General features: G+C 53.5%; 14 protein-coding genes across 14 annotated transcripts; 2 read left to right on the top strand and 12 right to left on the bottom strand.

Moving 5' to 3' along the window:
- Positions 1–278: 278 nt before the first annotated feature.
- On the top strand, positions 279–1,394 carry GLRG_07710 (uncharacterized protein; the record flags this gene model as incomplete). Its single annotated transcript, XM_008098269.1, has 1 exon — positions 279–1,394. The coding sequence occupies one exon, from the start codon at positions 279–281 to the stop codon at positions 1,392–1,394; it is 1,116 nt and encodes a 371-aa protein (XP_008096460.1).
- Positions 1,395–1,710: 316 nt separating this feature from the next.
- GLRG_07709 (uncharacterized protein) lies at positions 1,711–2,545 on the top strand (the record flags this gene model as incomplete). Its single annotated transcript, XM_008098268.1, has 2 exons — positions 1,711–2,118; positions 2,513–2,545. The coding sequence occupies 2 exons, from the start codon at positions 1,711–1,713 to the stop codon at positions 2,543–2,545; spliced, it is 441 nt and encodes a 146-aa protein (XP_008096459.1).
- Positions 2,546–2,652: 107 nt separating this feature from the next.
- Positions 2,653–3,345, bottom strand: GLRG_07708 (uncharacterized protein; the record flags this gene model as incomplete). The annotated part of the gene is made up of 1 exon (XM_008098267.1): positions 2,653–3,345. One exon carries the CDS (start codon positions 3,343–3,345, stop codon positions 2,653–2,655), a length of 693 nt encoding a protein of 230 aa, XP_008096458.1.
- Positions 3,346–4,114: 769 nt separating this feature from the next.
- Positions 4,115–5,085, bottom strand: GLRG_07707 (uncharacterized protein; the record flags this gene model as incomplete). Its single annotated transcript, XM_008098266.1, has 2 exons — positions 4,115–4,831; positions 4,888–5,085. 2 exons carry the CDS (start codon positions 5,083–5,085, stop codon positions 4,115–4,117), a joined length of 915 nt encoding a protein of 304 aa, XP_008096457.1.
- A 632-nt stretch (positions 5,086–5,717) lies between these two features.
- Positions 5,718–6,292, bottom strand: GLRG_07706 (glutathione-dependent formaldehyde-activating enzyme; the record flags this gene model as incomplete). The annotated part of the gene is made up of 3 exons (XM_008098265.1): positions 5,718–5,749; positions 5,818–6,052; positions 6,146–6,292. 3 exons carry the CDS (start codon positions 6,290–6,292, stop codon positions 5,718–5,720), a joined length of 414 nt encoding a protein of 137 aa, XP_008096456.1.
- A 1,480-nt stretch (positions 6,293–7,772) lies between these two features.
- On the bottom strand, positions 7,773–8,687 carry GLRG_07705 (metallo-beta-lactamase superfamily protein; the record flags this gene model as incomplete). The annotated part of the gene is made up of 1 exon (XM_008098264.1): positions 7,773–8,687. The coding sequence occupies one exon, from the start codon at positions 8,685–8,687 to the stop codon at positions 7,773–7,775; it is 915 nt and encodes a 304-aa protein (XP_008096455.1).
- Positions 8,688–9,381: 694 nt separating this feature from the next.
- GLRG_07704 (GDSL-like Lipase/Acylhydrolase) lies at positions 9,382–10,380 on the bottom strand (the record flags this gene model as incomplete). Its single annotated transcript, XM_008098263.1, has 3 exons — positions 9,382–9,685; positions 9,750–9,914; positions 9,974–10,380. 3 exons carry the CDS (start codon positions 10,378–10,380, stop codon positions 9,382–9,384), a joined length of 876 nt encoding a protein of 291 aa, XP_008096454.1.
- Positions 10,381–12,410: 2,030 nt separating this feature from the next.
- GLRG_07703 (uncharacterized protein) lies at positions 12,411–12,952 on the bottom strand (the record flags this gene model as incomplete). The annotated part of the gene is made up of 2 exons (XM_008098262.1): positions 12,411–12,835; positions 12,940–12,952. 2 exons carry the CDS (start codon positions 12,950–12,952, stop codon positions 12,411–12,413), a joined length of 438 nt encoding a protein of 145 aa, XP_008096453.1.
- A 721-nt stretch (positions 12,953–13,673) lies between these two features.
- On the bottom strand, positions 13,674–14,882 carry GLRG_07702 (WW domain-containing oxidoreductase; the record flags this gene model as incomplete). The annotated part of the gene is made up of 4 exons (XM_008098261.1): positions 13,674–13,816; positions 13,912–14,025; positions 14,101–14,281; positions 14,343–14,882. 4 exons carry the CDS (start codon positions 14,880–14,882, stop codon positions 13,674–13,676), a joined length of 978 nt encoding a protein of 325 aa, XP_008096452.1.
- Positions 14,883–15,637: 755 nt separating this feature from the next.
- GLRG_07701 (copper amine oxidase) lies at positions 15,638–17,515 on the bottom strand (the record flags this gene model as incomplete). The annotated part of the gene is made up of 6 exons (XM_008098260.1): positions 15,638–16,010; positions 16,072–16,238; positions 16,357–16,465; positions 16,505–17,073; positions 17,210–17,396; positions 17,496–17,515. 6 exons carry the CDS (start codon positions 17,513–17,515, stop codon positions 15,638–15,640), a joined length of 1,425 nt encoding a protein of 474 aa, XP_008096451.1.
- Positions 17,516–18,448: 933 nt separating this feature from the next.
- GLRG_07700 (monocarboxylate transporter) lies at positions 18,449–19,127 on the bottom strand (the record flags this gene model as incomplete). Its single annotated transcript, XM_008098259.1, has 3 exons — positions 18,449–18,639; positions 18,706–18,753; positions 18,806–19,127. 3 exons carry the CDS (start codon positions 19,125–19,127, stop codon positions 18,449–18,451), a joined length of 561 nt encoding a protein of 186 aa, XP_008096450.1.
- A 179-nt stretch (positions 19,128–19,306) lies between these two features.
- GLRG_07699 (uncharacterized protein) lies at positions 19,307–19,912 on the bottom strand (the record flags this gene model as incomplete). Its single annotated transcript, XM_008098258.1, has 2 exons — positions 19,307–19,725; positions 19,783–19,912. The coding sequence occupies 2 exons, from the start codon at positions 19,910–19,912 to the stop codon at positions 19,307–19,309; spliced, it is 549 nt and encodes a 182-aa protein (XP_008096449.1).
- Positions 19,913–20,638: 726 nt separating this feature from the next.
- GLRG_07698 (peptidase family M28) lies at positions 20,639–22,049 on the bottom strand (the record flags this gene model as incomplete). The annotated part of the gene is made up of 6 exons (XM_008098257.1): positions 20,639–20,722; positions 20,781–20,845; positions 20,914–21,339; positions 21,399–21,571; positions 21,627–21,790; positions 21,846–22,049. 6 exons carry the CDS (start codon positions 22,047–22,049, stop codon positions 20,639–20,641), a joined length of 1,116 nt encoding a protein of 371 aa, XP_008096448.1.
- A 1,191-nt stretch (positions 22,050–23,240) lies between these two features.
- Positions 23,241–25,009, bottom strand: GLRG_07697 (oxalate decarboxylase family bicupin; the record flags this gene model as incomplete). Its single annotated transcript, XM_008098256.1, has 5 exons — positions 23,241–23,855; positions 23,928–24,140; positions 24,193–24,521; positions 24,592–24,872; positions 24,927–25,009. 5 exons carry the CDS (start codon positions 25,007–25,009, stop codon positions 23,241–23,243), a joined length of 1,521 nt encoding a protein of 506 aa, XP_008096447.1.
- Positions 25,010–26,388: the final 1,379 nt, after the last annotated feature.

Genomic DNA, 26,388 nt, shown 5'->3' with positions numbered 1-26,388 from the left:
AACAGTCATATCTTGCTCTGCTACCCGTACGGTGGAAGAATAGAGGGGGGTCACGCTACCCGGCGGACCACGACGCTCTAAACACACTCGCTCCCAGTGAAAAGGGAAGGGAAACCATACTTACATACCATCGACCGATTCTTGTATCACTTCGACAACGAACCACTTCGCACCACTTTGAAGATATTCGCCGCCCGCCGGAAGGGGGAGCAAGCACACATAGGTAGCAGTCGAACATTAGCAAGGCCTTCACATCAGGCACCCGGGCGACCGCGGCGATGACGGCGACGTCGGACCCCAACCCGATGACGACGAAGCGAGGGGCGGCGCCCCTGACGACCGTCTTCACGACGCCCGACTTCTGCAACTCAAAGTACTGGACCGACACCATCACGCCGCCGCTGTCGAGCGTCGTGTGCATGCCGCCGTCGTGGCACCAGCTCTTCGACTACAGCTGGGGCTTCTACTCCCCCGGCATCTGCCCGACCGGCTACACCGAGGGCTGCGCGTTCCCGACCTCGCTGGCCTTCACCAGCTCCAACGGCGACATGGGCCTCGGCGGGCCCGTCATCGCCGGCGAGACGCCGAGGTTATGCTGCCCGACCGGCTACACCTGCTACACGGGCGAGTCGGCCTACAGCAAGTGCATATCGACCAAACCCACGACGACATTCTACGACATCAACAACCAGCTGACGTCCCAGCTCGCCCTCGTTTACGCCATCCAGGTCCGGTGGCAGGAGTCGGACCTGCCCTTCCTCCAGACGAACCCCACGGTCCCGGGGGCGACGTATACGGCGCCCGCGTCGGCGGGCAGCGGTGCGTCGGCGACGGCAAGAGCAGCGGCAACGGCAACGGGAAGCGCATCAACAGCGACCGGATCGACGACGGCGGCGGTATCGGCCATCGGTTCGTCCTCGGGGGACGACGGCAGCAGCCGCGGCGGCGACGACGGCGGGATCTCGGTGGGAACGACGGTCGGGATCGCGGTCGGCTCAGTCTTGGGGACGCTGGCGCTGGCCCTCCTCGGCTTCATGTTCTGGTGGCGGAGGCGGCGGAGGCAGGAGGCCGGCGCGCGAGAGGACGACCATCACGGCGGCGACGTCAAGTCGCACACCCTGACGCTCCCGCACGAGGGGCCGTCCGGCAGGACGTCGTTGCTGTACGCCATGTCGCCGACGACGACGGGGCGGCCGGGGACGGGGACGACGGTCGGGGACGCTCCGCCGCCGCACTCGCCCGCGCCGACGCAGCTCGACTCGACCAACGTGATGGAGATGGGGACCACGGAGCGGCCGCAGGAGCTGCCCGAAGACAACGAGGTCTATGAGATGGAGGGCGACATGCCGGGCCCGCCGCTGTACCGCGAGAAGGAGGGGTGGCCTCTCCGTTGAACAAGGCCGGCCGCAGACGAACGCCCCCCCCCTCTTTCTTTTCCCCCCTCTGGCCATGGACAGGGACGGACTCTCGCTGCTGTCGCATCGTCCGAGAATTTACACATCATGTCTTATATAATTCAGCGCCGGAAGCTCTGCGAGGAATGGTTGAGATTGCAAGCAGCTCGGGGGAACCCCTCGGGTCCTGGTACCTTGGGAGGGGCATATGCTCCGAATAGCAGCAAGAATAGCGATTTTTAGGGATAATTCTAATCAAATACCACCCTCAGCCGTGTTGCACACATTCGGGTTATAACGTGTAGTCGCCGCCTTCATGCCGAGCCTGGGATCCGAGTGGTCTCGTCGAAGCCTCACGACCAGAGAGGTTTTCTTGGCCGCCGACAAGGCGTCCATCGACTCGTACCTGGAGCCGGTACAAGGCACCACCGAGCCGGTCATCCCTCGTGGCGACCTGGGCAGTTTCGTCCTAGCCGTCCAGCCGGCCGGTGAGAGGGAGACGGACGACGGGCGACGTGACCAGAGGAGACGGGGAGCCGGGGCGCCGGCCGACGAGTTCGACGGAACCCTCAGAGTGCTCGGGTCGATCCTGTTTGACGACCTGTGGGCCGGCATGTCCGATGGTGCGTACAACTTGGAGGACCTTGCCAAGATGGCGGAGGTTCACCCGCGTCACGTCTACGCCGGCCCCAGCGTGCCCGTGGAAAGGCAAGGATGGCGGGAGGTACGCTGTTGGAGTTTGACAGCGTTCAAGTCATTCCAGAAGTGGCGGGCTTTCTGACGAGTAAAGCCTTGTCAGTTTCCAAGGGGATGGCGACGGAACGATACCGTTAATATAATGCTGCAACGACAGGGGAAGAGACACACATTTCCCCAAATCGAATTGTAGATGGGGTCTGTAAATGTTCAACCAAGCACTAACAACGTACCACTCACTGCATGGACACGTCAGGGGCCTGCCATGTAAGCAGCAGCAGCAGCAATAGCGACGGCGAAGTGTATTAGACATGGCCGCATTGGCAGAACATGTCACGGCTCGCGGCATCAATATGGAAACCAATGTATCCTATCGCCTGGATAACATGGACTCGATGGCCTTGTTCACACTCGCAGGATAGGCGGACACTGCCGTTATCGTGGACGAGGAATAGACGTAGAAAAAAAGCGGATGGACGTCAAATTCCGACGCAAGTTAAATCCATGTCCAACTTCCAAAACCAATGCTCATGATGCTAGTATTACAACAACACCGCGCGAATCATGACTCCGTGTCCGAGACGGCCGTGACATCCCTCCTGTGCTTATCCCAAGGGCTCCCCCCCTTCTTCGTCGGCGTGTCGCCGTGGTTGCTCGCAATCTTGGTGTCCACGGGCGCCTGGCGCACCTTCTCGCCACCCTGACCACCTCCCGTGCCGAAGAAGCCCTGCAGCTTCGACCCGATGCCGGAGCTGTTGGAGCTGCTGGCCGTGTCGCCGCCGCCGCCACTGCTCTTGCCTCCGCCGACGGCCCCCGTCACCGTGGACGACCCCGGGGTCATCGACGGGCCGTGCGTCTCGATCGCCCGCGTATTTGAGTTACCACCACCGTAGCCGCCGCCGACCTGGCCGGCGTCGTTGGGGAACTTGTCCTTGGGGCCCTTTGGCGCGCTGCGGCCGTTCGCGCTCGTGCCGCTCTGGTTGCCGGAGCTGAGCTCGGCGCCGCCGGTGTTATTGTTGAGGCCCACGCCGGCGCCGCCGAGGCCGTTGTCGCGCTTCGCGTCGGCCGCGCGTTTCCTGCTCTCTGTCGCCTTGTCCGACGTGGTCTCGTCCGAGTTCGGGCGCGGCTTGTCGGTGTTGGCGATCTGCTGCGCGGCGTCGCCTGAGGTGTTGGAGGGCTGGCGCATGTAGTAGACGCCGCCGCCGACCAGGGCTGCGGCACCCATGAGCGGTACGGCCAAGTTTTGGCGGGACATGATTGAGTATGTGGTGGTGTCAATGATGATTTATGAGATGGGATTTGAAGATGAGATGGTGGTGAGAAGCCGTAGGTTGAGTATGTTTATTCACCTTCTCGCAATGTATAAGGCACGATGAGCGGGAACTGGGTTATGAGGCATGGTGGAAAAGGGATGAACCCTTGCCCCGCGCTCCAGCTTCGTTTTAATCCAACATCTGCTCTGACGGGGGCATGCCATCATCAGTCATTTTGGCAGAATGCGCTTGTCCAATGCGCTCACGCCTCATCTGATGCGAGGCGCAAATCGATGACAGCTGCTCGGGTGGCCGATGACATCAGTATGCGGTGAGACCGTCTGCGTTTCTGTGGGTGATGGACAGGGACCGCCATCGATGATGAGTCGATGATTCGTCAATGGGATCATTTCAGCCCTTTCTTCTGTGCTCCGACCAAGCGTTTGCTTAGTAGTGAGACACATTGGCTAGGTACGGTACCAACCTAGGCTTCACAAAGCTGGGACTGCGTTGGAGACTCGGGCTGGATAGAATGGAGCTAGAGCAGTTGTTGGATGGTTTGGTTCCAGTCTACACTACCTACAATCCCGCCATTCGACCTCGGATCAGATCTTCCATCTAGTTAGTGGCCGGCCTCATGTTCATGTTCACGTATCTCGGTTTGTTCCGGGTCTGGGCCTGGAAGGCCCTCCAGAGGGGTGCATTCGGTCTGGGGTTTAACATACTCATCCATCTAGCACACTCTCGCTCTCTATACACTTATGTATACTGTTAGTACTTCATCGTCACCCCCTGCTGCTCCATCCAACTCGTCCCCTGACCGACACGTTTCCTCACATAGACGCAAAGCGCCGCTGCGAACGACGCGCCGAAACATATCCCCTGTAGCACCGCGAACCCCGTCCCGAATCGCACGTCCATATCCCCCGCGCCGTGTCGGGCCAGAAAGCTCTTGATGAGCAGCCCGTTGAGCGTCAGCACAAAGGGCGGCAGGAAGGCGGCGCACGGCAGCAAGCACCACGTCCACAGGCGGTACCTGTCCCAGAAGACGGCGGGGAGGGCCTCGATCTTGGCGCGCGAGCCGCGCGGGCACGGGCACACGCGCTTGAAGAAGGAGAAGTAGCACTGGCAGCGCAGCCAGCTGGGGCGCACGGCGACGAGGACCTCGGCTACCAGGACGAAGGCGAGGACAACGAGGGCGTAGGCGAGGGAGATGTGGGACAGCGTCGCGGGCATTATGAAGAAGCTGTAGCGGAAGTCCTGGAAGTAGGGCGAGGCGCAGGATCCCTGGCCCCGGAGGCAGCCCCAGTCGTCGGCGGGCACCGAAAGGTCCTGGCCGATGGCGGCGAGGTCGGAGGGAAGACGGGGCGCGGAGCCGAGAACCCCCGCCTTCGAGGCGCCGGGGTACTCGTAACCGAAGGAGGCGGCGAAGTAGCTCATCGTTACGAGGTAGGCGTCGGACTCGGGGGAGGGCATGATGCCGTCAAACTGTGCATGTCAGCCACGGGTGAGATGATTGTATTAAAACATAGTTGGCGACTGACCCGGACGACAGCCAGGCTGGAGAGGGCAAGACGTTCGGAGCCATCGCCGTCGTGGACGACCCATTTGCCAGCGGCGAGGGTGAGGACCTGGATGATGGTGACCAAGACCCCCAGGCCGTAGGCGAGGCCGAGAAAGATTGTGCGCATGCGCTGCCGCCGCGGGTTGAACGGCAGTGATTCCTTAGCCTGACTCTCCATCCTTACGAATTGTTGGTTTTTCTTAGTACGCTTTTTGAAGTATCCCAGGACGACGCTCCGAGGGCCGTCGATCGCCAACCTGGCTGGCGGGAACGTCTTTTATCAACACCCGGCTCATATGGACCCTTGTCCTTCTCTGCCGTACGCAATACCCTGTCTTTGGTATGGGAAGAGGACCACAAGCCTCGAATCGGGGCTGAGTGTCTAGCGCGCGTGCCAGAGCGGAATTCGTGTTCCAAAATTGGTTCCTGGTCGTAAGCACTAAGGATTCATCAACCCATCAACCTGGTCAAATCTCTCTCCCTGCGGCTCGTGTTGCACATGCTGTCAACGCAGGTCAGTTCAAAACGGCGACTGGGTCGATTTGATGTTGCAATATGTTTTGCATCTTCTCAGCTTCTTCAGTATATTTCCCGAAAGCCCTGGAAACCCAACGACTGTGCTATTCCTTGGTCACGTTGTGCGATATGCTATCTACCGCCTCTACATTCATTCGTCGCTGGTTTTGGCCATTAGTAGCGTTGTCTTATCGCCTCGGAGTTCCGCACGTATGCCCATGCCCCCCCTTTACACCGTGGCGACGGAATTCCGCCGCATCAGAAACGAGGCCTTTCCGAACTCGCCTCCCTGAGTCACTCCTTGATCTGCTGCTTATGGAACACGCCTGCGGCGATTCCCATTGTCAGTTGCGCATGTCCTCGCCATGACAACAACATCTGGACCATTGCTCACCCTCGATCTGCGGCATCCACCCCTCCCGCTGCGAGCAAAAGAATTCGCCCTTGGGCGGCACCTTGTCCGGCTCGTCAAACGTCCCCCACATTATATACCGGAACTTGTCGGCGGCCTGCTCGCCGTATTCACACAGGAAGGCGCCGCAGTTGTCGCAGAATTCCCGCATCACGCCGTTCTCCTGCCGGAACTTCTTGGGCGCCCCTTGGGTGTAAGAGAAGCCTGCCAGAGGCACCTGTCGAAGCATCAGCCGTACTTGCTCTTCAAAGGTCTCAATGAATGTGACGAGCGAGCGGGGGGGGGGGGGGGGGGTGGGTTGGTCACACACCTTGGTCGTTAGACCGTAGTTGGTCCCGAACGCCCTCTTGCAGCTTGAACAGTGGCATAGCGACGTCCTCGCGTCTTCCGCGGAATCGAGCTTCGCGGCATATCGTACTTTGCTGCAGACACAGCGGCCGTTCAGTGTAGTAGGCATCCTTGTTCTTGGTAGGTATATGTGAGTTAGAGAACTTGGGTCTTTGCGAACGAAACGGAGAACCCTGATGCCCTCAAGAATATCAAATGCCGATGGTAGTTATTGGGATTCGAGTGTCTGGAAGAAATCTCCAATAACCATTAGGCGATCAGTTGATTGCTTGCATGCGCAAGGTCATGTCCATGTCCGCTCGCAATATGTGGAATGACTCTCTTCTGACGTCACGATCCCCGGTGACACATTTGCCTTTGACTGATCTTCCAACCAAAGAGAAGATATTGTCATGTTTTGTAACCGACATATATTATGCAATATCGTCGCCAGAGCTGTATGGCTCTTGGCTCTCCGTACGAAGTCGCACATCTTCGCGCCGCTCAAGGATGGCACAGTGATCTCGTGCTCTCCGGCACTCAACGCCGGAACATCACCGCCTCAAGGGAACTCTACGTTTTGGCCAAAGTCCTTCCCCAAAGAAGGACCAGGGAGTGGTAATATCACAGGCAGTAGATCCATTCGCGCTGGTCTGGCCGGTGTCTATACACAACACGGATAGCCGCAGCGGTGGACCCCCGGCTTGATTTCGGGGTGCCGGAGCCATTCCGTTCCCTATGAAGGCTCCTGTTCCTAGTTCAATGACAAGAAATTACCCCGAAAGGACCGTCGTGAACTCGAAATAGTTGCAGGCCACTGCGGAAAATAGTCCGAGGGCGTCAATACTTCTCGGGAGGAACAGAAAACGCCTCTACCAGCCTCTGCTGCCATGGTGCTAGAGTAGACTGCTTTACGTGAGGGCCAGACTTTTGCAATGGTTGTGAGCCGCCATAACGAATGGGAAGTTTCTACAAAGCCAAGTCTAGTGCACATGAAACAGGGCATACACACAAGATCACAGTATATACGCAATTCTTAAATCAACCAAGGCATCAAACATGGGAACTTGTGATCGTGTATTGTACAAAAACATGCCGAACTTGCCCCCAAGCCCCTCACGAAGATCATTTCCAACACTAGATAGCCCGCATCCCTTACTTGCCGATCGATCACTATGTACGTATGAATCTCAGCCATGGCAAAGAGCATGTTCGCGTGAGGATACCCGCGCCGCAATCCGCCTCGAGCCGCATGTGCGTCATTCCTTGCCTCTGTTTCGTTCCTCCAAGCCGCGAGTATCATGACGAGTTACGAGCGCGCGGTGCAGTTGTGATGGGTGTCTTCTCCCTCACTCCATCGGATCCTCGCGTGCTTCAGCCTTACTGCTTCGTATCCGGTATGGATACTGCAATAGCCGTCCATATGCGCCCTGACCTCCGGTCAGAGGGGTATCGTGTCAAGCATTTCGGCTGTACGGATATCCTCACCACCGAGTGGACGCGGGGTGCGTCTCACAAGGCTCACACCAGGCTTCGCAGCCCTCGAAGCCAAAAGACTGTCGGATTCTCATTCCCCAAAAACGTCTGCTGCATCGTCCCGCCCCGCCGGCCTAGTCCTTCGGTCGATAGACCACCTTGTCTCTCAGTAACCGCGGCGTATCCGGGTCGTGGCTCGGCAGGACAACAACGTCGTGGCGCCTCGCGTACTCCTTGATCCTCCTGAGGCTCTCGAACGCCGCCTCCGGATCGGTGTTGGCGCCGTCCGGCTCCTCCTTCTCCAGCACGCTGATCGCGTACGTCGCGTCCCCCGTCAGCAGATACCTCGTCTTCGTCCCGTCCTTGTTGTCGCCCACAACGATCAGCGAGACGTGTCCCGGCACGTGGCCCGGTGTGTCTACCGCGACCACCGTCCCGTTCGCCGCCAGCGCGCAGGACCGCCCCCACGGCCCGACCGCGCGCCCCTCTTCGAAATCGAGCATCAGGGGCTCAAAGTTCTTGGGCCAGCGGTCCGGCGTGCACCCCTGCATAGCCGCATAGAGCGGGTGCTTCCCGAAGGCGTCCCAGTGCTCGGAACCGACGTAAATCGGCACCTCTGGCGCCGCGACGGCCAGCTCCTCCAGCCCGCCCGCGTGGTCGTGGTGCAGGTGGCTGATGACGATGAACTGCAGGTCCGTCGGCTTGATGCCCCGCTGGCTCAGCTGCTCGACGATGCCGTCCTCCTTGGTGACCTCGAGCTTGTTGAGGAAGCCCGGGACCGGGTTCCAGCAGGGGAAGTAGCCCGGCTCGGTGCAGTGCGTCGAGACGCCCGTGTCGAAGAGGATCGGCCCGTTGGGGTGGCGGATGAGGAACGCGCCGAGCGGCATGGGGCCGATCCATTCGCCCGTGAAGGAGCGGAGCAGACGCATGGTGATGCTACGGTTGGTGACGGGCTGGCCCTGCATCGGGTTGCGCATCCACACGTTGCCTGTGGTGATGAACTCGAGCGAGATTCTGTCGTCGGATGCCATGTTGGCGACTGGGGACATGGTGGCCTTGGGGTTCGTCGCGATCCTTAGTTGTTCTTGGGGGGACCTTTGACCTTGGTGGAAAGTCCAGTTGCGAGATTGGAGAGAAGATGGATCCTCGAGTTTGCAAATTCTGTCCTTAAAGATATGTGGCGTAGCTTTACTTCCTCATGGGTAGTCAACCCCTTTGTATGCCGACATTCCGGTCCTCGGGATAGATATCTTAGGAATTTGTTGCCGTAACCTAGCCAATAATGGGAATTCGGCTCAGCCGTGAGCTCCGCCATCCTCACTTCGCTTACTGCAGCCGTCGATGCAAAGAGCCCATTCTGATGGAAGCGAATTCCTTCAACTAGGCTGACGGCTGACATATGACAGGGCTACCTGATGGACAAGAATAAATCATGCGTGAGACAGAACCCACGACATGCCGGATCGGGATCCCCCTTGCCTTACTAGGCGTCATCCAAAGGGCTGAACCCCCTTGATTTTCGGTCAGCCCACCGCAGCCGATTAGAGATAAGGGATGCCTTTAACAAAGACGCAGGGACACGGCGACCATCTGAACAAACAAATAAAAATATGTGTATTGGTGGTGTATTTACTTGGGGGTAGAAAAGCTAACGTCAACTCCCCGCTGCCCCAACTCCTCAAGTATGTGCATGAATCCAACCTCGGGTGTTTTTGCACCAAGATATGTGCAGTCGAAGACGATTCACCGCAGCAGAGCGTGCACGGTCGAGTTGTAGTTGTCGACGCAGGGGCCGAGGTAAGTCGACGTCAGTGACGCCGTCGTGTTCTTTGCCAGCGAGGCGAGCGCGCTGGTGCCGCAGCGGAGGCCGAGGACGAAGGCCTTGTGCATGGCGTCGGCGAGGAAGGGCGCCGTGTGGGTGTGGCCATTGGGGTAGTTGGCGTTGACGATCGAGGCGCCGAGGTTCTTCATCGCCTGTGCAGCGTACTCGCCGTGCGGGACGAAGTAGTAGCCCTTGGACGGGCCGCCGAGCTGTTCGACGGCGAGCCTGGGGGTCGGTCATGTCAGCATCGTCGTCGGCGGGATCTGAGCCGAGGAGGCAGGTAGCTTACCAGGCATAGTGGAAGAAGCGGTCGTATCCCCATCCGTAGGTGCCGCTTTCCCAGACGTTGTTGGGGGTCGCAGACGAAATGATCACCTTGGCCCCCGCTGCATTAAACTTCTGTGCGGCATTCTTGAGGTAGGCCGGATAGGTCAAGACGGTCTCGGCGACACCGCTAGAACCTGTCAGTATACTTCTCACCACATGTCAAAACCAAACCATGGGGCAGCTCACTTGTAAGTAGTTTGACAGGTCTGGGCACCATCTCCGAAGCAGTCAGTGCGGCCGTTGTCGGTGGGCGTAAGAGAACCGCCGTCATTGTGTCCAAACTCCATAACAACCCAGTCGCCGGCCTTGACGAGACCGGCGACGTCGTCGAAACGACCCTCGCGGGTGTAAGAGCGCGCGCTGCGCCCCCCGATGGCGCGGTTGTCAACCTTGGCTCTGCTGGAATCGAAAGAGTACTGCAGGTACGGCCCCCAGCCCTCGGTGCCGCTGCCGCCGCCGCCCTTCGCCATGGTGCTGTCGCCGCATAGGTAGATGGTGGGGACGGACTGACGCTTGTCGATTATGTCGCCGTCGGCGGGAAGAGCGGAGGCCAGGCCCAGGAGGCTGGTCACGACAGCGAGGCTTGTACGCATCTTGTCGGTGGCAGCAGAGGGAGTTCGGACGACCAAGTGTGTAGTTCGGGGTAGGCGAAGAGGAGTCGTAAGAAATGCCAAAATGCTTCAACAAAGGGTATTCTCTCATATAAATAGATAGAGGCGGACCCCGGCTGTTCCTAGTAGTAAACAAGCTTCCGCGCCATGTAGGATGCGCGGGGAAACAAACACACCCCATCTTCAACCAAGTTTGCCGGCACGACCTTGTCACAGCGACTTCTATTGTTGGCCGATGCCTCCTTCTCAGTATACCCAATATCGACCACACCTACCCCCAATAGGAACCTCACTATATTATCTTTCTGTCCTAAAGAGGAAATCTCTGACTTTTGGACCAGTGCGTCATGTAGGTTGCCGTACCTGCCCCCTCCCCAGGTCCCTCTTGGGCGAGACTGACTCGTCAGATATGAAGGCGGGGTACATGTGCTTCTAATATCGGTCCTACCGTATAGTAAGTTGCGGTGCCGGGTCTTCGCCGGGATTCCCCAACTGTGGTTTTGCCTATTTTGGTAGGTATTGATGCAACTCAACTGCCGCAAGCCGGGTAATAAACAAGGGGATGGTGGCCTCTCTTACCGTCTAAGTTGAACGCTATTATTACTCGGAACCATGCACAACGATGGTCTGATATAGACGAACCTCATTTACCCTCATTTACTGTTCAGCCGACTGCCGAGCTGGCGTTGCGATGGACGGAGAGACCAACGCCGCTATAACACTTCCTATCAGTTCTAGGCGACGCTCCCAGGCGGACAGGGGGCCCGGAATGCGATACCCGGAAACTCAAGTTGTTGGCGAACCTCACCGCGACAGCTGGGCGCATACAGTAAGCCTGCCTACCTCCAGAGTTGCATCAAATGAACTCGCTGTCTGCTATGTAGTCTCAGTAGTCTGTACGCCAAGGCCACAATAGGGGACCGAGGAAGGTGGAGCTTGAGTCAGATTGCAGGCCGGTCAGATAGTCTTGAATTTATTACAGTGGGGTGCCACAAGTCTCCTGACACCTCATAGTGCGCCACCTTAACTACGCTATAAATAATACACTATATCTTAATATATTAGGTATAAAAGTAGACTATAGAAATTATATATAGTCACTTAGGTATATATACTATATTATACTACTTGTCTAAAGTATTTAACTTATATAATAGTAGATATATAAAGTCTAGAAATAAATTGTAAGGGGTTGGCCTGGTTGCCCTTTATAAGGCCATGTGTGGTGCATTTCAGGCACTTGGTGCCTGAACTGATTGATCTTTTGGCAATGCCAGAATGGTCTATTGACAGGCGTGGCACACCACCCATACCTTTACATAAATAAGTTTACGTTTTTTACTTTTACCTTAAGATAATATAGTGTTCATACTATATTTATCCCCTATAAGCTTACTATCTCTAGAAAGTAAAAAACACTATACTTTTTTTTCTTTTTACCTACCCTAATAAGTAAGTAAAATAAGTATATAAATATTATATATATAGAGATTTAGTAAGGCTACTTAGTAAGTATTTTTTATTAATTTTAAGATATCTAGTTAGCTTAATATTACTTATTATAAAGTAGTGGTTTTGGTGTATACTGTGTATATGTCAGGAGAGTTGTAGCACCCCACTGTAATATTGTTGCAGGGTCAGCCGATTGGTCCACAACCCCCGCGGCTCGTTCAGTGCACGGAATTGAGGCCAGTCATTTACTGACATCTCATCGCGAAAAGAAAAAGTTGCAAGCCATTTGCCTTCTGTGTTCAAAGAAAAACAGCCATCTGACCTGGTTATCTATGTTTCAGCAGGCCATGTTAGCTGGGGACGATTTTGGTGTAGTACGGCGGCGTGAAGTCGCAGCTCTTCTTGCGGAAGGGTGATACATTGTTCCAATCAGTCACAGGCCTTAACCTTCTCTGCCCAGAGATAGTGAGCGCCGGGAGCGAATCTAGAGCACCTGCCGTATTCAAAAGTAGAGCTATATGAAGACTGGCTCAGATGGTGATGGTCCCTTGGATCGAATCTCAGAAAGAAGAGGTGATAACCCACGCGCCGCCAAAGGTAACACCCTGGACATGGTCGATTTTTCTCCCGCTATAACCGTAGAATGGCGAAAGTGGGCTCAATAATATGCAAGTGAAACAATAATGCCAGCCAGAAGGGAAGTCATCTGCAGCGATAGGCTCCGTGTTGATGTGGATGGCAGCCAAGGAGTCCATGGTTCCCACGTTGGTCGGGTTCACACCTTCAAAGTTGTAACCGGGGACCTGAGTCCTGTTGTTGGTGATGATCTCGTAGAAAGTGCCTTGATGAGGGAAATGGTGTAGCTCGCTGGATCTAAAGCCAGGCAGGCGAGCAGCCCGAGTGTTTCCAGCGGTGCCGCCACCCACGACGGCGCAGTCGTACTTGAAAAGAGCAGCGTATGAGCGACCGACAAGTTTTGGAACAACTGCAGAGAACGAATATGTTTGCCACCTCTTTGAATTCATGCAGCCCATGCAGATAAAACTGCGTCTTATCTCCGCGGCGATGCCGTTGGCCTGGTTTTTGTACCGTCTTCGGCCATGTTGCCCGAAACCCGGACAACGAGCCCAGTGGCCGGCCCGTAGAACTCAGTAGCGGTCCACTTCTCGCAGAACTATTGTTTTTACATCTTGGTGTTTAATGAGACTGTTACTCCCTCCTCTGGCAAGGCGGCCTGGCAGCGCCTGTTTACTGATCTGCTAGGCCAATGAATTGATGCTTCTGCTCCCTGAACGGCAATTCCTATATGTTGGTGCACAGCTTTGAGTCACTGGTCAGGCAGAAACCAAGCCCCGGTGGAGCTTGCGGTGACACCTAGACGTTTATCAGGGTTGAGATAAACACCCGTCGCCTCTCTTCAGTATCTCACAGAGCTCATATACGTCACTTAGTCGCAGAAGAAGCGACGTATTCGATGAGGTGCATTTATTCCAACAATATGCCATTATTAAGCCAGATATTTACATGAGAAACACTGCTTCAATGCCACGTGAAATGCTTATATACGCTGGAAGGCTCACATTGGGTCTTTGTAGTATTGATGAGAGGTTGAAGGGGTAAGCATGAAAGATACAACTTGTCTCTCGCTCGTTATCGATCTATTGAATCCGACACCAGTTTTGGTCTCCCCAATATGTGAGATTTGGTCTTAATGACTGTGGCTGAAACAACCAGACGTTGTTTTGCATACATGCGGCTACCTACGTAACCGCGACCACAAGGATTCTAACGTACTACGCGTCCCATGTGACAAGGTCCGCAACTTAGTACTGGAACTCCTGCCCGACGAGCTTCTCACTCAACTTCCACAACCTTTCAGCCTCAACAGGACTGGTGCCCCACGGCTTCACAGTTTCAACCCAGGGATCGGCGATGTGCGAATTCTCCAGGTAGGCACCGTTATTATCTGCGAAAGAGAGTTAGCCAAACGCCATCCTGGACAGGGAATATTAACAGGAAATAACCGTCACTGTGCAATGACTGGCACCAATGTCAACATACCCTTCAAAGACGGCTCGAAAGAGGCGTACACGTGAGTAGCAGAACCCTCGTCCGGGGTCTTCCACTTGAACTCAGCCCAGCCCTCCTTGTTTCCGAGAGAACGGTCCATAGTCGCTGCAATGTCACTCAAAGTCAGACACACGCTCTTCGGATGGCACGGGTTGAGATTTTGAGCTCCCAGTCACTTACTGAGACCGGCAAAGTCGCTACCCCACTCAATGTGATTGGCAAGGTTCGTGCCAATGACGCCTGGATGCAGACTGAAGGAGAGAAGGCCGCGCTTTCCAAGCTTCTCGGCGAGGGAGAGGGAAAACAACATGTCAGCGGTCTTAGACTGGCCGTACGCGACCCATCTGTTGTACGTCTCCGCCTAGAATTATCGTTAGAACAGGAATTATTCAGAAGGGGGAAAGACGCGATCCTCATCCCACCCTAAAGTTGTAATCGTCCCAGCGGATATGGCTCATACGATGGCCGTCACTGCTAATGTTGACAATGCGAGGCGTGCCTGCGGCGAGGACCTTGTCGATTATGAGGTTGGTGAAGAGGAAGTGAGCAAGATGGTTGGTGGCGAAATGGCTCTCGTGGCCGTCGGGCGTCAGCTTATAGTCGACGGCCATGATACCGGCGTTGTTGACAAGCACGTCGATGAAGGGCACGTCATCCCACGACAAGACAGTCTCGGCAGCCTGTCTAACGGCGGCCAGGGATCCAAGGTCCAATTCGAGAACCTTGGTCTTAACATCGGGATTAGCGGCCTTGATTTTATCTGCAGTCTTCTCCGCCTTGGCTGGGCTGCGAGCAGCCAGGATCAGAAGAGAGGGTGAAGCTTTGGCAATGGCCTCGACGAAATTGGCGCCTAGGCCGCCGGGTGAGACACCAGTTGTCAGGATGACCTTGACCTTAATCTCAGAGGCCAAGTCGTTGACGAGGCCGCTAGCGGTGGCCGTTGCGTCGTACTTTGAAGGCATCTTGGTCTGGTCTTTGTTCTGATGGATAACAACAAGCGTTTATCTGATGGCTCCTTGAACGGCACACGCATGTGATGGCATTATAAGGCCGGGATGGTCAATTGGCATGGAGAATGTCATTGATTTATCAAGCACGCGAACTGGTAGGAATTATGAATGCGCTGAACATATCCCCGAATCCAAATCGGATATAAGAGGGACTGGCTGATCGGCGTTATTCCAGCGGTTTGTAAGCGGCTCATCTGTAGCCTCCGGAATTAGTATAATGGGCGAGTGGATAGGGCCATAAGACTCTGCAGATGCAGACGCCTGTGGCATGGAGCTCGCTCATTGGAACGATAAGCTTGTTTTATAGCTGAACGACCTGCAAAACTATCCCTAGCGCATTCCTGCAGTTCGGTCTGTCCCTGAGTGCTGCCTCGTCTAGTGTTCATGCAGAGCAGGCTCGTCAGTAGGCCCCGGGACCGTTCGTTTAGTCATTCTATAACGTTAGCCACAATTACCAACGACTGTCTCATCTCCACTGCCAAGCCCTGCTCGTCCACCTTGATGCGGAAGAGATGCAAAGTGTCTATACACATCTGTGTAGTACTGCTGTCCGGCAGCTCCTTCGCCGTCACAGCAAGGAACTCGAGGATATTGCTGAGTTTATTTCCGCGATCAGTGTGATTCATATCCTGCACTTATGACAGAACAAATGTGCCCAGTCGTGCTGGTCTAGCATGTTACGGTATTTTTCTCATTTCTAAAATATCCTATTCGTTTTGACATCCGCTGGATACAAGAACGCTCCGTTTCTGTTCCTGCGACGAGATCGGTACATCTGAAGCAGGATTTCCCTTGAAGAAGTTGACTGGCTTCAAGCCTACTACTATCTTTTCACACGGAACGACCGGCCAGTCCTCGCTGCGCGGGTTATGAGTTGAGCCGAAAGTATGCCAAACCACGATATCTTCATTCTGTACCACAGACTCCCCATCCCTCTCGCGCTGCTGGATCCAGGATGCAATACCGTCCCCGCCGGTTGACTGCATAGTGAACTTTCCTGCTGGGAAAAGCTCGTCATCCCGGTAACGTGTCACCCAGACCGCATGCGCGGCGTACTCTGCACGCTTTCCATGCCAGGAGCTGGGATGCGCGATAAGAAGCTGGCTATAATGCGGCAAAAGCTTGAACCCCACCGGAGTACCAGTCGTTGAGTTGATCACGCTTTCGTTGACAATTTTTAAAGGTTCGGTTGGTGTTGAAGTCCAAATCAACACCAACTTCTTTTTCAATGGGGTCTGACTTGGTGACGAATCCCACGCCGAATGGATTAGAGTTGTCCGATTCTCCAGTGAAAGGCATTGGGTGAGTCTTTTCGACCATTAAAGAATTTCGATGTCCATCAATAGCAGGGGTCGATCCTCAAGCAGAATATGTGCTGATGATAAGGTGTCAAAACACCGGGAGCCACAACAGTACCCCACGGAACCTTTGTGTCGAGATCGATAGGTGCTGTGGACATTATCCCCGTGGCACGAACTTCGTAGAATATGGATCCATCCTGCTGGAAGTAGAAGAGGAAGATGTAATCATAATTGCTGACGGTGATGATTGTCTGAAGCACAAGAACTCTTTACCTGGCCACAACAGCATTGCCAGTTCGAAAGTTTGTATGCTTCCACAAGATACCATCGTCGACCTCGTGACAGCAGATGACGTTGGGCATCTTCAACGGTTCACCAGCAGATGTACTTAGCCATCCGTCAAAGTACTTGATGTGGCCCAGGCAGTCACAACCTAACTTGAGGTTATTGGCATTGATTCCCGCACCGTCGTTCCCTAGATCGAAAGCCGCTTTTCGCGGATAAGGGAATCGAGGGTCGCCGTATGGCACAAACATCTCGGCAAGAGATAGGCGGTAAAACAGACTGCGGCCTACGAAATGCACATCGTGCAGCGTCATGCCTTCCCTGTAGTTGAAACCAACTCGCAAAGCCCACTTTTCCCAGGTGACATGGTTTCCGTCGATATTGAACGATGGGCTTTCCGGCTGGGTAATATTGTAGGGTCTCGTCGTTGTCCTACGTTCTTCGACCAGATCCGGATGATACTCGCTGCCTGAATGAGCCTTTGCCCGATCAAACTCTTTCGACACATTGCTGATCTTCTCATGCTCTCCAGAAGGCAAACGGTAAATTCTCACTACCTCGAGGGAGTTGGAGACTTCGGCACAGATGTCTAACGGGTAGGCATAGTAGTTTGCATCCGGGCTGTCAGAGAAATGCATCATGCCTAGATCAGTGAGATCAATGATTTCAAGCGAAGACGGGTGTATGACTTACCATGGTCCATCGGTCTTTCATGTCTATCATGACGTCCGTGGCATATTTCCACGGTTCGACAACTACTGTCGCACCCTCAGGCAGCCCCAAAGTCTCGATCTCATTTTGCACCATTTGATCTGCCAGACACGCCGCTGCAACCTGGGCCATAAACTCAGTATCGATATACGAATGTTTCCCATGGAGACTAGTGTCTGAAGTAACAGTTGAAGAGTCCAAATTCACAATGATATCATGCAAACAATTGTTGATGTACGCCTGAATCCTGGCGCCGTGCTGGGCATACTAACATCGTTCCACTGGCATGTTTACCCTCAAGGAAATCTATCAGTTCCTTCTTGGGTGGCTCTGCCAGAGAGATAGCCCTAAAGAAAAACCGCGCATTGTCATTTGATTTCCGAACGACTGCAGCTGCCTATGCCCGGTCAGATGAAAAGAAATATCAGCTAGGATTATTTTTTATTTTCCATGAATAACACTTGGCCGGGTCGATAATTCTCTCCTAACCTGGCTAATCTCATCTGGGCCTAGTGGATCGAGAGGATGGGCCTTTCGTGGAACGTCGGTGCCTCCCATGATATTGAGGCTGGTAAGCTACTGGAAGAAAGTTGGTTGGTAGTGGACATGGGGGGAACCAGACGCCAAATGATGAGATGTTCCTCTGGGATTAGCTGGGTTTTAACTTCAACGGGGCGCCTCAAGCGCCGAGGGTGGCACATGTGGCCATCATCTCTGACGATGAGATGTGATTTGGAGAGATAGCTGTTCCCCGCACTGAGCGCCGCTTGAATAGTCCCCGAAAGGTAGTTAAAGCCTTGAAAGTGGAGAAATTCGGCTGATTGCCGTTCCACAAAGGTAAGGAATCGTCGAGGGCGTTGCCGATCCTCCGATCGTCGGTCTGGTCATGGTCAAGGACCAGCCCGAGTCACATCCCACCATCAGTGCTATCATTTCTACTCCTTATCATCATCTTCCAAGTATGTGACTGGAAAGTGTTCAGCGCACACACCGGAGAAGGCCGGAAAAGTTGCAACAGAAAATAAAGAGTGGGCAGCAGGATGAGCAACGTTACTGAAAGACAACGAATATAGAGACTAGGAATACTCATATTATTATTGCATCAAGCTTGTGCCATGATATGACACGACCAAAACAGTGACTCAACTAACCCTAACCCCGTGCTTTACCAGCCAACCCAGTCCCAGAATCGTTCAAAAGATTCCGCATAATGTTTCAAGATCAGATAATAGCTCTGAAGATGGTTCGTCCATCCAGTAGCAAGGTACGGGCGGCGAAGAAGCAGCCGCCGCCAAGAAATATAACCGCCAAGTAAAAGCCTGAGAGCGCCATGCCACCCATACTGTCAAGCATTTGTCCACCGACAGGAACGGTCACCAACAGCGAGAAGCTGACGAAGAAGTTCATCGTACCTTGAGCGATTCAAGTCAGTCCATGATACAAACAAGCCTGTGGGGTCGAGAAGGAAGCAAACTTACCAACATATCTGCCATAGTCTTTTGGCTCGCATGTCTTCCCCACGCAAACTACTGGCACATTAGATACTAATCATGTCCAAACCTGTGCAAAAGCACTCACCTGGACTGCAGGACAAGAACGATCCAGATCCATAGCCCCACAGAGCAGCAAAAGTATACAAAGCCCCGATGTGTTTCGTTCCAAAAGGCACAAAAATAACGCCCGTGATGATGATCACGATAGAGATCATAGTAATTAGGAAATTCAGGTGTCCCAGTCTGTCGCCTACCATACCAGTCGTGATGCGTCCAAGGCACGATGCGCCATTGAGGATTGCAATGAGACTGAATCCGACCTCGGAACCAAAGCCAACGGCAATCGCAAACGTGGGTAGGAGACCAGTAACACCGAAGAGAACGAATTCGATAAGAAAGGCGCCCATGGCGATGAAACCAAACGGAGGTGATCGGAAAGCCGAGAAATTGATCATCGCCCCCTTCCTACCCCTTGTCGCTCCGGAAACAGATGCAGATAGGCGAGGATATGGCAGGTAGCATATCATGCCCAGGGTCATTGTGCCCATTGCGAGGAAACCCGTGACTCTCATCGACCATTGCCAACCTAGCCGGGGCAGAATCGACCGCAGCAGCAAGGATATAGTGACACCTCCAAACGAAGACCCGGATAGAGCACACCCATGGCAAGTCCTTTGCGGCGGTTGAACAATTTCCCGACGGCAGCAATCGCAACGGTTGCGGTGAGAGCGACAGCGGTGCCTCCCAACACTCCAAGACAGAGGATGAAATGCCAGTACTCCGTGCATTCCCCCATAGCGAAGAACACTGGGACGTATAGTGCCACGGAAACAGGTCCCAGGAACTTCGTGCCGTAAGCGTCCATGAGAGGCCCTGTTTGTATGCCGAGAAACAAGCATAGTGACATGAAGATTCCGATGATCCATCCTAGGTCGCTAGAAGAGTATGCGCTGAGCTGGTTTTGTTGGAGATGGGACTGGACAGTGCCGACAGTTTGCATAAAACCTACAGTTTTCATCAGACCGGTGATCGTACAGATGGGGAAGAGGAAGTGAGCTTTACCATAGGATGGGTACAGAAACAAAAATGAACCGAAGACGCAAAGCCACGCCAACGGGCTTGACTCGGGATCCCGATGGCTAGAACCGGGTGTATAACTCTCGATAGCATCTAGTTCAACGTCTTCAGGCATGGCAGACCTAGCAGCTGCTGTTGCGGCGTTTCGTTCGAGATGGCTCATCATGTCTTCCTGATTTTCCGAGTCTGCCGTGAAGATAGAATATGACCAGACTTTTTCCGGATAGAGATTCACTTGCTTCTGAACTCGTTCATGATTCTCCTCAAAGATAGGATGTGCGCATCCTATAAACTATGTGGGGCACACTTACGGAGATGCATGGCCAACGCAGCCCTTCCATAGTGGCATGATATATGATAACTTAAATCGCCCAGCCAACCAACCTACATTGATGACGGGTCTCTGCCAATAGTTTTAGGAGATAACTCCTCGAGCTTAAATGGACAGTAATTGCCTTACTATTCATTAATTGGCCCAGTTAATCAAGATGCCGTACGGAGCGATGTTTAACTATAACACCAATCCAAACAATTTTACCGCCTACAACCTTCTCGTGTGTCTTGAGTCTGGAAAACTTTTAAATGACCCTAAAGAAGTCTTCATATATTAATGAGGGAAACAACGAGGGAGATACTTGGCTGCATGTTCTCGGGGAAACTTTTACATTTGAGGCTGTTGGCCACCAGGGCTAATTAGTCATGACGCATTCACGAAACAGCGGAAGTCGACCAATAGTTCACTGTGAGTAATATATATCAGGAGGGTTCCTGAATATATTGTGTGATTGGTCATTTCTTGATTAAATACATATTATCATTGCCTATTTAGGCACTAAAATATCTACAAGTATGAGGCCTCGACCAAAAACCCAACGGTGAACTTGGAGTGGCGAAGTACAGCAGGCCATTGAATGGTGTCGTAGCTCTGTTAATATCAGTTAGAATAACTTCAAATCAATGGGGTTGCTTGAAAGACTACTCACGTCGCGGGAGCTGTGGATGTAAGGAGTGGAAGTGTCAATAGGCTCATCGCAAACGTAGGCAGCGGCTACAGGTACAGGTTAGTAACCGTTTGAGAAACACAGATATACGCGCTTCATGGCATTGGAAACTTACGGAAGCCGTTGGCGCGAGCACTGGCGTGGTCGGAGCATCCGTATCCGCAGGTGTCGCTGGTAGGCGTGCTGCCAGTGTACTGAGTGGCGATGAGACGGACGTATCTGGTCAAGCCGGCGTCAACGTAGTCGTTGTACACGGAGACCTTGCCAGAGGGCGAGTAACCAGCCATGTCTTGGTTCATGACGGCGAGCACCTTCTTGCCAGCGGACTTGTAGTTGGAGAAGACGGCTTGCGAGCCGAGAAGGCCGCCCTCCTCGCCAGCGTAGAAGTGGAACTCGAGGGTGTTCTTGGGCTTGTATCCGGCATTGGCGAGGACGCGCAGAGCCTCAAGAATCACGACAACACCAGATCCGTTGTCGTCAGCTCCCGGGCCGCGGGCAGTGGACGAACCGCCGGTGGAGTCAAAATGGGCACTGACAATCACTGGGTAGTGTTAGTTACCACGGACGGGCAGTGAAGATAGCAGGAGGTCCTAAGCTCACCCAGGTTGGAGCTGGTGCCAGGAATCTTGGCGATGATGGAAGGCTGGTTCCACGAGTGAGTGAACTGCGAGACGGTGATGGCAGAGTTGGCCGCTGCAACAGACTTGACCTGGTTGAACAACCAGGTGGCAGACTGAGTACCGTAGGTGGAACGGTAGTAGCGGTTGTAGAAGCTAGAGCATGGTCAATACATAAGCCAAGGAATCATGGAGGAAAATAATAACGTACTCGGTCAATGTCTTGAGCCACGACTGAGGCTGGGTAGTGGAGACCTTGGCAATCAACGAGTTGGCCTCGTCGACGTGGGACAACGTTGTAGGGTACGTGACGGACTGCCTGGCCTCGAGGACGGATTCAGGCGGGGTCGAGAGCACAGAGAGAACATCGATATCCTGTAGTTTGTGAGTAAATGACAACATTGACCTCGCAGTAGTTCATGAGACCTACGGTGATGTCGGTGATGTCAATGAAGCCAATGTTCTTGTTGACGTAATTTTCGATCTTCTGCTCCTCCGTGACCCAAGTACCAGGATCGGCCTCAGAAGTCTTGATCAAGCGGAGCCCAGGGTTGACCTGAACCTCATCCGTGGCAGGGGCAGCCAGGACGACCTGGGAGGCCGCAAGAATGGCCAAAGCAGCGTTGAGATGCATCCTTCAGGTTACTCTGGATCTGGAACGTCTGACAGTGAGATGTGCAGATGCGACGACGCGGCCAAGGATTTCTTCAGGCCAAGAAAGGGAGACGGGATTCCTTTAAATGCACACAAGGTGGCCTCCGGACCCAAATAAATCATCGGAATGCCTCTCTTCTTCTCTTTTGGGCCTGAGGGATCGCCCAGTACGACGGCAGGACCCGTAGGCCCAAACAGGCATCTCATTAGCCGACGGCATTCGCCATCGCCACAGAGAATATTGAAAGTGAACAGAAACAGGAAGCCCGTTAGCAGAGAGCCCACAACTGGCATTGTGTCTCTCGGGGCAATGATGAGCTTGTGGCAGGAGCATTTAAGCTTATCATAACCGCCAAGGCCGCGCGAGCTTAAGGAGCTGCCAAACTGAGCTAGGCTCGGCTGTTGACCGGGTCATCGATGCTACCCCAGCCGGTATTCCCGCCCACAGTGACCAAGCCTTTTAGGCATGTCATTGGAAGCCGCCAAGAATTCAATGTCCCTCTACACAGTTATTGCTCTTGGCAAAGTCAACAATGAGAAACCGAGCTATTTTCCATGCAAAAAGGGGTTGAGAGAATGGTCGGCACTCCATCAAAGAAGCGAGGAATGTAGGATCTAGGGGGGCTAGCGTATCTGTTACCAAATTATGCAACGTTATTTAATGGTGGAAATTTAGAGAATGACATAGGCTCTCAGCCTTTTTGAGTCCGGAAGTTGTTTTGGTGAAGGGAAGAAAGGCGCAAAACGCTCATAACGCTAGCAAGCCACCCTTACCGCCATCAAAAAATCGGGGTTTACTCGACCAACGTCACTGATGACCACGTTCGTTCTCACTTCGGGTCATGACCCAGCATATTGAGTAGCTGAAAGATGCAGGGGGATCGTTATGTCAATTGCAACGGAGTTATGAATCGCTTCATATCCAGCGAGGACATCCACTGCTAGACAGCAAACTCACGCCGATACCGACAATATTGCTATTTCTGGAAATGTCCAATAATCCTTCACATGACTCGATACGCTGCAGATGAGGTGGAGCTAACAACGCTTGCTACTCAATACTCGAAGACAGGCGTCTTACTGATATCTTTCTAACCTAAAATCAAAATCACACAAGAGTATTTCCAAGAAATGTATTTAGAATGGTATCTTCGAGGGACGTTGATCAGTCTCAAGCCTGGAAGCGTCTCTTGAAATTTTTCCCGCCGGATGCCAGCGCTGTCATGTTAGGGTTCCCAACCTTGATAAACTCCTTCTCGCGAGGCAGAGCATCAATCACATCATCCGGGAGGTTGAGAGTATCTTTGACGACCTGTTTGGGAGTGAGAGCCAACCACTGAGCAACGCTAATGTCTGAGAATCTCGGAGCCTGGAGGACCTCGAGAAAGATGACGTCCTCGGTGCCGGTGTTTTCGATGTAATGACTGTCGCCGACCCTGATGTAGCCTATGTCGCCAGCCGTGAAGTCAAAGGTGCGAGAGGCTTCGGGAGCTTCAAAGATTGTTATGCGCCCGGAACCCTGGAGGAAGTAGTTCCACTCGTCGCTGGTGGTGTGCCAGTGGATCTCACGCATGGCTCCCGGTTGGACGACCACAAGGGCGGAGGAGAAGTTACTGGCGATGGGGAATGTCTGAGGGTCAAGGATTTTGACGGAGCCTCCAGGGACCTGATACGGCTTTTGTTGTGACCAGTGATAGGTGTAGGAGTCTGCGCCGACCAGAGACCCAGCCGAAGAGGTTTGGTTCTGTTCTTGGATATCCTTGGGTGGGGGTGTGCCGTTGAAGATCTATTACTGTGTTAGTCCCGTAATTCTTCGAGGGGGGGGGATACGTTATATCCACCACATTGATGAACTTACATAGAGCTGGTCTTTTGGTATTTTATCAAATGCAGATATATCTGCTTTGAAATTCTTCGAAAGCACCGACAGAGGATTTCGGAGGAAAAGCTCAGAGGCAAGGAAGGTATCCTCCTCGCTGAATCCTCCATCATCAAAAACAAGAAGAAATTCGGCGCCCTGGTCAAATGCCTGGATGCTGTGAGGAACACCCTTGGGGAAGAACCAAACGTCCTGGTCCAGTCAGCATAGTACGGCTTGGCTTTAGGCAGAAGCAGGGACTTACACCAGCGGTTATATCGTCTACAAAGCTTTTACCGTCCTCATTCATCGCGGCAATACGACAAGTACCCTTGAGCATGAGTGCCCACTCGGCTGACCTATGCCAGTGCAATTCGCGGTAGGCGTTGGGCTGCAACCTCATATCGACTCCGGCCATGCGCGAGGCAATGGGAAGCACGTCGGTGTTCTGTTGGCGGGCCCAGCCGGCCCCTGGTTGGCTCCCAAGACGATTGTGTGAAAGTCCTAGGGGCCACATCGCGTTCTCTACATCGCCTTTATCGGTGCCTGGCGGGGCGAAGATATCGGGGTTTAGCTTCTCGTACGCATAGGTTCCTGCGAGACTCATGTGTTAACATTTCGGGCTACCAGGATCCCCTCCACTGTCGCCGGGACTTATACACACTTGGACCTGGATCCGGTGAGCCCAGCTCTCCGCGGATGGGCTGGGGAACATCAACGCCGTCAAAGTTGAGGTAAAGTCCGAGTTTACCATCAGCTTTCTGGCCAGGGACAAGCTGAACGTCGTTGACAACGGCGGAATCGGACTTGTCGGGGTCGGGAAGCGGAGCGTTACCCCCAAGAAGCGAAGCATCTCCTCTAAGGCTGCCGGTGGGAGCGGTCACGGATGAAATGGGTGGGCTGACACCTCCAACGGGCCCCTTATTCTCGCCATAGTCTCCCATTCTGAGATCCTTATAAGTTGATACATCTAGCCTGATTCTTACTACGGGTACTTACTGCGGAGCAGGAATAGCACTTCCCTTGGGCAAAGCTCCAAGCAGGCCGACGAGGAAGATGCCGTGCTTTGGTATAAAGATCATGTTGGCGATACGGAGTGGTTGAAGGATTGGGGACAATGGAAGATTAGTGACAAGGTATGACGTTCCAAAATGAGTTGTTAGATGATGCAAAAAGATTCATAGAAGCTTGGGGGCCCTGGTGCTATTATAGCAATTAGAGTTTCCTGGGCGAGACGAAATAGCTAGCTGTTCGAGCAGCTCTGACGGAGATACCCGCTGCCATCCACCAACGCCATGCTCTGGTCATTTTAGTTGGAGTAAGCACACTTCCCAACCTCATGTAGGCCGGGCTTGACACTTGAGGCTCTGGGCGCATGTGGCTTTGATGACGCGAATTCGCTTTTGTAGCTCCGTAGCGAACGTTACGGCGGCTCAGACTTGTAAGCGGTAGACCCACGCACGGCTATCACGGCACTGTCATCAACCACACACATGTCGACTTCGTTGAGTCTCGATAGCCTATGAAAAAATGCAGCACTTACAGCTCGCCAGATCAAGTAAGGGTCTAATATGACGCAGTTCGCTGCCTTTCGCAGAAAATTCGGCAAGCCCGGCTTTCCTTGAACAGCTAATGTGACTATACCAAACTATTCATTGACACTTTCACTTAGCGACAGGCTAAAACAAGGCAGGGAGGTTTGGGATGCCGATCTCTTTGGGCGCCATAAGTCGGCATTGCTCTGATCTTTCAACCCGCCTCACTCTCCAAACGCGGCGGTTGGCTATTCTTTCGTCAGGTATAGTCACAGAGCCATTGAGTCGCACACCGCATAATATCACTGTGCTCGCGATTTGTCCAGATTGATGCAGCCCTACAGTGTGCACTGTACATGGCTGGAATCGTCGGCTTATTCATGCGCCAGATGTATTAGTCATGGCGGATGATTTCAAGCAGGTGATATATGATCTTTGGGAAACATCGGTGTTTCGCGGAAATCTCGGGATATAATATAGCCTCGTGTCGTCGGTGCCGCCGGCTCCTAACTCCGAGCAGAGAGGCTTGACTCAATAGCTGCACAACACACGGCTTCCCTGCACAGATGATACTTACTGAGACCAGTTCGCCTGATGTAATTCTTGACGGAAAATGGCGCGATATGCTCTCATGCTCTCATGCTCTCATGCCTCAACAGCGTCCGTGTATAAGCTTCGGTTCAAACATTTGTTTATCCCAGGAATAAAGATATCTATTTTAGCTTTCTTCGAGGTAATGACTTAGCCTAATCTTTTAGAAGGGGGGGGGGAGGCAATTTGAGCCCGTAGCAATATTCCTCTTGTATTACTGATCTACCTCGGCATTGACGTATGCTTCTCTAATCGAAAGTCTGAAGCTCAAACGGGCGGTATCAGGAAGCTGCGAGCTCAACGATTACCAAGAACTCCATGATATCTCAAGAATT

Source organism: Colletotrichum graminicola (assembly GCF_000149035.1).
Source record: "Colletotrichum graminicola M1.001 genomic scaffold supercont1.32, whole genome shotgun sequence".
In the NCBI taxonomy this organism is placed as follows: Eukaryota; Fungi; Ascomycota; class Sordariomycetes; order Glomerellales; family Glomerellaceae; genus Colletotrichum; species Colletotrichum graminicola.
This window is presented reverse-complemented; position numbering and strand designations above follow the sequence as displayed.